General features: G+C 34.9%; 1 protein-coding gene across 1 annotated transcript; it reads right to left on the reverse strand.

Annotated features, from left to right (window-relative positions):
• Window positions 1-202: 202 nt before the first annotated feature.
• On the reverse strand, window positions 203-2,437 carry LOC110933992 (protein FAR1-RELATED SEQUENCE 3-like). The gene is made up of 6 exons (XM_022177188.1): window positions 2,288-2,437; window positions 1,210-1,594; window positions 1,082-1,139; window positions 851-934; window positions 618-740; window positions 203-569 (listed from the first exon to the last, which is right to left on the reverse strand). Exons 1-6 carry the CDS (start codon window positions 2,435-2,437, stop codon window positions 203-205), a joined length of 1,167 nt encoding a protein of 388 aa, XP_022032880.1.
• Window positions 2,438-9,875: the final 7,438 nt, after the last annotated feature.

Below are 9,875 nucleotides of genomic sequence, written 5' to 3' on the forward strand. Positions count from 1 at the left end.
TTTTATTTAGTAAAAAGTGTTCTTTTTTTGGCGTTTAGTTTGTGTGTCCGATCTTATATTGTTTGTTACGTAACTTCCAAGTCACATGTTTTGCACAAGAAGTAGAAAAAAAGATGGGAAAAAAATAAAAAAAATGCTATATAAGAGATATAAAATGCCAAATTCCAATGTGTGTGTATTCTGGAAATACAAAAACCCCAAACTACTCTTTGCTTGCTCTCGAAGACGAAGTCGATTTTCTTTTAATTACGGCCTTTTTGCATGTCGAAGCATTGTGTCCGTTACCTTTACAATTCTGACACTGTCTTTCTTTGGCCCCCGGTTTCGATTTTGATTTAGTTTTTTCGATTGCTACCTTCTGTTTGGATTTCAGGCGCTTCCGAGATCCAGAACCTTTCGACTTATACCCAACAAAGACTCTTATTGGATTCTTGTCGTTTTTATATTGACCGGTTATCTCCGCAAATCTATCCCTAGTACTAGGAGGAGGAGCAACAATCTGCATATCTTGAACATTCTTCATATAAGATTGAACATGATCCTTGTATAAGGATAGCTCATCCTTATTACTAGATAAACGGTTCAAAGTATACTCCATTGAAAAAATAATTTCTCACATCATACTTTGCACATCGGGATCAAGCTCGGTCATATATTCAGGACTAGTTGAGTATTTGAAAGAGCAATTTGGGTAAGCCTCTTTACGCCATCTATTCAAAATGTATTGTTTTGGAAATTCCCTAATATCCAAAATTCTCAAAACATAAAATATATGTCTACATTACAAACTAAACTACTCAAAACGCCTGGATGAGCAACTGAAGGTGCAATCAGACTTACGGTACATTACCTGAAAACGCCAAAAACAATATCTATATAACGCATGCAAAGAATTTCTGTATAAAAAAGACAATCTAAAAAACAAACACAACAACTGCATAAAAAACGAATTAAATGTTTAAAAAAATATGATAAACGCCATATTCAGAAAACGCCAAATAAAAAAACAAAAACGCTATTGTTTACCTCGAATAAGGATGTATAAGGCTGCTGGAAATCATTTATGTAAAACTTAACAAACCTATCGGGCTGATCTTCGTAACGTTGATTTATGCAATCCGCAATTCCGATTAACTCAGCTTGAAAGTCACAAAAAAATATTTTTCGTGTATATGTCAGCAGCTTGGCCCTCCTACACATGGTAATTACTTTTCAACCGGGGGCATTTGTATCGAGATTCATGATCATTTTTATGATGCGTGTGACGTTGTGCTTCTATTGTAGTTTCGTAATGAGTAATGAACTCAACAAGAGTAGCTTTTGAATTGCACACTTGACCCGAAAAATGGTTCTCATTCTCCGACCTCGATGTAGTTCGCATAAGACCTAACAGCTCCTCCATTCTATTGTATGCAGGGATCCAAGATTCCCTAAGTTCAAAAATATCAGAGAGCCAGTCATTATCTGCTAAATTGAACTCTCCGATAACCTCTTCCCATCCTGGTTCAAACTCTTCAGGTGTAAGAATATCCGTCCACACAACACCACAAATACGTTCTTTGAAATTGGTGGAATTGCATAGCCTAACACCAACCTATGTATAACACGAAAACGCCATGCAAAAAACATATATATTAGACACAAACAAACTTACATGAAAAACAGTAACGAAGTACAAAATGCCATATATTTTAAAACACCAAACATAAAAATAAGAAAATCAACCTTCAGAGAAAGTTTATGCATCACATGCCACATGCATAACCAATGTCTTGTTTCAATAAATACAACAGAAATAGCCATCGTCATTGATGGATCTTGGTCAGTGACAACAACTTTTGGTGAGAACCAATAGCTTTTAGAAAAACTCTCAATAACCATATATACATATCAGGAGTTTCTGACACCAATAATGCAGTACTAAATGTAACATTGCAGTGGTGATTGTCTATATCAGTGAACGATACAAACACCATAGCGTATCTACATATGAAAACGCCAATGAGAAAGTGAAATGATAAAAAAAGGCCAATGCATGTAAACTCTGAAAAACGCGAATGCATGTAACCAGTGAAAACGCCAAAAGAACAAAAAAATTTGAATTATAAATATTACTTGTTGGAATGATACATGGCGTCATACGAAATCACATCACCAAACACGTGGTAATTACGTTTTGCTTGATCGTGACAACAAAAAAGTCCATTCAAACGACTCTCTTCATCTGTGAAGTAATCATACGAGAAATTAGGCTGGGACTGTTTTTTTCATCCAAATGTCTCACAACCATCTCAGCATCGTATTCCCCTATAAACAAGGTAACTTGCCTCTTGTAGTTCTTAAATTCAACTTTACTTGCACCCACGTCTTCGAAACCGCCAAAACAAGTCTTCATAACATTAAACGCCTTAACTGTACCCAAATTCAACTTAGACATGTTGTGTATAACATGTTTCTGGAGGTGAGTAAGGTGTCATTCATTTGGAAGAAAATGCTTATCAACATGTTCAAAAAGATCATGGTTGTGCTCCTCAACAAACTTATAGACCTTTCATGATCCAGCCTAAAAAATTACACATAAAAGTGCACCACAATCAATCCTCTTTGAAAAGTTGGATCGTACAATCCGTTCCATTTGATTGGGCTCCAACTTATCAACCATCTTGTCCTTAGATACCCCAGCTCTCGTACACATGTAATACTTAATATGTCTTTCACCTTTGGCGTTTATCTTTTCAGTCCCTTTCCTGACTGAAAAACCACAAGCCTTGGCATACGTAACATACATTGAATAACAATCATCGAGGCTTGTGAATATCATGTCCATTTTGGGCTTTATCTCTTCACTAACGTTAGGAATGATAAATGGTAAACCAGTTTTGGGGCAAAACCTTTCATTCGAAAAAACACCTTCATCTATGAAAACAAAGTGAGAAACAATTTCAGAAAAATGCCATTAAAAATAGAAATTGTCTCTTTATAACATTATCGATGAAAACGACATTACTTGAATAATAAACAAGACATAATAAACATATAACTGAAAACGCCATAATAGAAACGCCATAATAAAAACACCATTAGTTGAAAAATTAACAAATGTGATGAATTAACAATATTATTGAAACGTGATAATCAAAACGCCATGAGATGGATAATTAAGAATAATTAACAATATGAATAATTAACAAATATAACATGATAATGAAAACGCCATAGTTAACAAAACTGATGTTTACAAATTAAAAAATAGTAATAACTGATGTTTACAAATATTTCTCAATAATATTCAAAACTAATCAGGTGTAAAACACCAATGATCGTAAAACATAAGAAATATATTAGATCCCAAATGACAATTAACATTAATAATGAAAACTCCAATTATCAGTTCTTACTAATTGTTAAACAACCAATGAAAACGCGAAAAAATTGGATACATGAAGAACGCCATTGAAAACATACAACACATTGTAAAATATTAATTTGAAAAAAAAAACAACAATGAAACAAGCATAAAAGAACAAACGCCATATCTGTTGTATATGTGTTGCATGATTTGCTGGAACAAAATATGAAAACGTCATTAAATATTACTTTGTTGAACATAATCCATGTTAGACGCCGTAGATCTGAGAAAGCTTGGAAAGGAGGTAACTGCTAATATGAAATCTTTGGAGTTTTATTTGAAACAGATTTATAGCGTGAAATAAGGAGGGAATGCACAAAATGACAATCGTACCCCTGCATATCATTTAGCGCTCCCTGCCACGTGTTGGGCTAGGATCCGTTCTCACACTTTAAGTTGTTTTCTCATGATCCCGTTTCTATATATATATATATATACATATATATATATATATATATAACAAAATTTACAACCAATTAATCCAGGCATCACATGTTAAGCCTAATCTAGTCTTCAAGTTCTTTGTTTGATACGTGAAGCGCATATAGTGCATCAACTGCCACTTGTAACTCCGCCTGCGTTTAGCATATTTTACTATTTTATTGATACTCTAGGTTAATTTGTTATTTTTTTTTTGAGAAACGCGATGATCGGATGCAATGATATCCTCCAACATCTATTGGAGGCGCAAAAAAAAACATTTGGTTCTTCACTGTTGACGACATTCTGAAAGAAACATATTACAACAAACACAAGTAAATATAAGACATAAAAGAAATTTAGTTCACAAAAACCGACGTTGGAAAAACTATATAAATTTAGTACATAGGCTCAGAATTGTTATAATTTGTCATCACCATAACAAAGTAAATACCTATAACTATCACTTAGACACCAACATAAACCCCGATTACTAAGAAACTTACAAATTAGTAATACATAAACATAACTTAAGAATCAAAGTTCTATTATTAACTTTCAGGCTCTCTGAGTGATGGCTGCAAATGTTGGTTTTTTTAAAAGGTCCCGAGTTGCCACACTTGACGCGTAACGTCATCATCGCATTTAGAAACAACATCCATACTCGTTAAAAAAGAAAGGGCTTGAAACCCGTAAATAATCCCTAAATAGTCAAGGGATATGCGTTACAAATAAAAAACATAAACACCTTACTCTAAATGTACATCATATAAAACACATAGCATAGCAACAAACGTAAAGTACAACAACTCAAAGCACCCACAACTAACAAATTCATAACATACAATATGAGATCACGGTTGTCCGATAAAACTTATAGATAGACTCAGACTAACTAATAGCTGCATGTCATTACCATTGTTGCTATGCCAAGAGTTAACATTCATCACCACCTACTTTACACAACCTTCATCAGCCACCATCAACCTAAATCAACAATTTTGTTATAACAGCCTTAAGCCACAGGCACCATAAGAAATCAAGTAGAAAACAAGCAACACATTTGGTCCACAAAGCAACCATCACAGCCAATAAGGCTTAGTAAGAACAAAAATACCCAAACACACTCAAGTTCTTTAGCCTCTAGTTAAAATCACCACTGACCATGACGAAGTCCACTTTACAACCACCATTAGCCGTGACAAAAACAAAAAAACAAATATAAACCATTATCGACATTCAACAATAATAAGATACTATAAATCAAATGGTCCAATCAAAAAATGTTCAGCCCATTCATCAAAAACATCATCGACGGTTGCCAAATAAAAAGAAACCAGGGAAGAAAATAGGGGCGGCACACAAGCACCATCACCAGCAATAGAAATAGAAACCAAATACCAAAGGCAAACGTCAACAACAACACCAACAACGTCAAAGAACTTACCGGTAGGGCGGAAACAACAACCAACACCAAATAAACACAGAGAAGACAGAGACTCAAAGATGACAATGAAGGGTTTAAAAAACCCTAAAAGGCTATATAATTCCAAGAAAGCAAAGGGACATGCATTCCAGATGCATTCAGTCACACAAAAACCCCACCAGAAGGGTACAACAACTTAAACACATAGCACAACAGCAACCTGCAAGATAAACCAAAAATTAATAAGAATAAATAAATAAAGAGTACCACAACCCAATTCACACACAACCTACAAATTAACAATGCGGTATGCCTATACACGAGTAAAAATTAAATACACCACAAATAATGAAAATAAGGTGAGTAACATAGCTGTTGCCTGTAACGAATTCGTTAGCCTGCATTATTTGCGTTCCCCCTTCACCAAGTCATTCCCAACAACATGGGTAGGTGTTTTCAGGTGGGTTTCAGCTTGCTCAACTTTCTCGTGCAGATCACCCCTCTATGTCGCGCATCCTAAGGCCATGTGTTGTCGGCGCCAAAGACATAGTGTGGGAGGAGCCACACCTATAGGGTGTTGCACACCTCCATGGGAGGGGGTGGATTGGGTGTGGGGATTAGATGTAGTTTAATTTATTTTTATATTAATTATTAATTAATATACAAAACCAGATTAAAGATCATGTACATTAATTGAAAAGTGTAAGAAATATTGTGGAGATGACATGTATCCTCAATCTAAATTAATTCAAAAGGGTAAACAAGTAATTTTCTCATTGATTCAATTAATTGATAAACTTCTATAACCGCCACCCTTTATTTTAGTAATACGAATTAATCTACGAATTTTTATTTTTTTTTATCATTCATCAATTATAACTTTCTGCAGATCGTAGAATGAAGGATTTTTTAGAGTGTATATAGTGACGGATGGAGAATAAAGGTTTTATACAGTGTTATAGTGTTATATAGTGTTATAGTGTTATATTTTCTGGTAGCAGTCTATGATGATGTATAGTGTTATATAGTGTTATAGTGTTATATTTCTTGTAGCAGGTTTATGATGGATGTATAGTGTTATATAGTGTTATAGTGTTATATTTTTCTGGTAGCAGGTCTATGATGGATGTATAGTGTTATATGGTGTTATATAGTTTTATATAGTTTTATATATTTTTGGTAGCAGTTACATGTTTCCGGATTTTTAGAATGTCAGGATTTTTAGTGTTAGTTTAAAAATGGATCGCTGGAATTTAGGAGAGGTTACCTTATTTGAAACATATAAAAAGTCACTATTACCCCTACAATTTTCAAATCAGTCCAAATAATTGAAACACAATTTACAATTTGGTCACTATTGATCTCAACCATGATATCAAAGATCTAATGGTTTAAAACACTTCTCACACTTTAGGCCCTTTTTACACTATCCTTACCCTACAAAACCGTTCATTCATCTCCAACGTATTATATATTTTTTTTAAATTATTACTTATCTCATCACATTTCATACTCCCCTTGTCACAAAACACCTTAAATGAAAGACAAAGTGTGAAATTTTTGTAGCAATGTGTGACATCACTGTTATTTTATCAAATTTCACCCACCACAACGAATAGTTTAAGCATATGGTTGTCATATGCTACTATCACTCACTATATGAAAATGGAAAGAACAAAAAAATTATCTTAGTCATACTTTTTACACCATCTTTTAATTATCATTATCATTACCAATGTTGTAAAAGTCGCTAGGCGGTCCCTAGTCGGCTGACTAGGGAGTTGGGAGTAATCGGAGTACTCGGAGAGTACTCGGGGAGTACGCGGACATGGTAAATATAAAGAAAATTAATTGTTATAAATTATTTATGTGTTAAAATAAGCATAATTCATGTCAACTGAGTATAATTTAGAATGAAACATGTTTAAAGTTCAAATATTCTGAATACAAGTCCGACTAGTCTGAGTACAAGGCCGAGTAGTCCGAGTACAAGGCCGAGTAGGCCGATTTTGACTGAGTTTGACCGATTAAAAGTCAACAAACCATGTTGACCGCCTAGACCGACTAGGCCGACTACGTCCGACTAGGCCGACTAGGCACCGAGTACTCCCGAGAAATCCCGAGGCCGACTAATTGAGACCGCCTAGGAGGAAGTCACCCCGGAGGGGGTCCGAGGACCGAGTACTCTCCGAGTACTCGGCTGAGTAATCCGACTTTTACAACACTGATCATTACTATAAAATTGCTCAGTGGGCAAAAGTGAAAGTACACTAATTTTAACATTATTTTACTAATTTGGTGAAAATAATATTAAAAGAGGGGATGGTTAATCATGCATCATGTGGTGGTGTTGAAAGCCGAAAGACAATGAGGTACATGCACTAATTGGCGTTTGTCTCAATTGCTAAGTGTTATGTGCCTTATGTCCAAGGCTTGATGCAAAGCTACTATCGAGCCGGGGTCTTACTAGAAGCAGCCTCTTTATTCCTACGGGGTAGGGGTAAGGTTGTCTACATCTTACCTCCTCAGACCATATCTTAGCTTTGCTATTGGTGGGATATACTGAGTATGATGATGAGGATGATTACTATAAAAATTATTATTTTTATTACATTCTTGACTCAAGTGGTTTCGTAGACAAATAAGTTCAAGTCTTCTAACAAATCTCCACTCGAACATCTCTTCCATCGCCACCTTGACTACACCCTCCTTTGAGTATTCGGTTATCAATGCTTTCCTCACCTTCAACCCTACGTTAGTTCTTACAAAAAACACTTTCACTCCACACCTTATATACTCCTTGGCTACAATCAACCACATTATAGGTATAGGTGTCTCGATCAAACAAATGATCACTTATATATTGCTTGACATGTTCGATTTCTTGAATATAATTTCCCATTTTAACATACAACCTCATCTATACCATTCCTCCTTCTTCTCAAAATTCCAATTCTTACACATCCTTTTCAGACTCCATGTTTGTCACACCCTGATTTCTGCGTGGGCCAGGACTTGGGGCTTATGCGTGACGATTGATATAGATATTCACATTTAGCACAACGGAAGTCTTGGGATTATAAAATAATATTACAAACTACAAGTGTCTCAAAAGTTCAAATAATTATACAGACGGAAAGTGTACTAAAGATCCACAGGCGGATCGAAAATAACAAAAATGAATATTAAGACTACTAGGCTTTGCGTGGAATCGCAAATTCCAATATGCATTTACCGAGCAGCTCCACCCTATTCCGTATTTGCTAACCTGTGCTTAGTCTTTTGAAGATACGTTAGTTTTCACTGGTAAATACAATTAACCGATATGTTTTGAAAATCTTTTCAAAACCATTTTATACCATTTAGTATATAAATTTATAAATAACTTGGGACAAAGTGATATGTCTTGTTACCTGTATTACATACTAGTCAATACATATGGGTCCTGGAACTAAACTCCGATACCCGACCAATCGGCTAATACCGTATCCCAAGCCCGCATAGGGAAAATAGGTTAAGAGTATTTTATCGAGCTTATCTTTACAAATCAAAGATATGTTAAGCACAACCGTTAATCGGAACAACTAATACATGTGCATTTACTGGATGCTCCTAGTCTGGAATGGACAGAACTATTATCCGTTAAAATGTTAACTGGTCTTATTTAAGTAATAAGACTTGGACCAGTTAACTTATAATATATAAGTAGGTTATGCTTGATTAAGCGGAGACCAGATAGAATTTGGTTTGCACCCTCACGAGTATTATAACTCGTATAATATGGGTTAAACAACCATACATTCTGATTAGAACTGATTTGGAAAGGTTTTGACCCGATTCGACTAACTTATATAAACTAGGTTATATAAGTCAACCGTAAGCGCATAGGCGGCATCAGGTGATCGGATGGGTCTATGGTAAGTCCAACATGCCAAAACATGTTTATTATGTTACCACATCAGTTTATAACTCGGATTGTATGTTTCAAAATCAATTTATGCGCAAAAAGGGCATTTTGGGTATTATTTAGGCATAATATAAGGACTTTGCATAAAACCCGAGAAATGATATGATCAGAAGGTATAACCCTTAGGGTTTATTCCTTACAATACTGCGATTATATTTCAACTTCAAATCAGTATCTACATTATCTTAAATGGGTCAGAATCGAAAGTCAAAGTAGAAGTCAAACTGTTTGACTTTCGGTTGCGAACCGAGCTCGTTGGATATGATCAAATATGTCCTAATATGTTATGCAAATGGATATAATGTCAAAAATTAAGATTTCGATACTTAGAAGTTCATTTTATGCTAATTACGAAAAACTGCGTTTTGACTTTTTATTTAACAAAACTTTGACCCGTCATTTGACCAACTTAATGTGATCTTCAGAAGGTGCCCTCATAGGAGATTAACACCTACATTATTACAATCATGTAGCCATGTTCAATTTGAACATTAGCTTGACCAAAATGGTCATAATTAAAAGTCAAAGCAAAAGTCAATTTGCTTGACTTTCGGCTATTAACTAGCCTATAAATGAAACAAGAGTAAAGGAGAACACTTACAAGTGTTCAAAGGAAGATTAAACTTCAAGTGGAGGCTTCTTTAGATCAGAAA

The sequence above is a fragment of the Helianthus annuus genome, chromosome 4 (assembly GCF_002127325.2).
Source record: "Helianthus annuus cultivar XRQ/B chromosome 4, HanXRQr2.0-SUNRISE, whole genome shotgun sequence".
Classification (NCBI taxonomy): domain Eukaryota; kingdom Viridiplantae; phylum Streptophyta; class Magnoliopsida; order Asterales; family Asteraceae; genus Helianthus; species Helianthus annuus.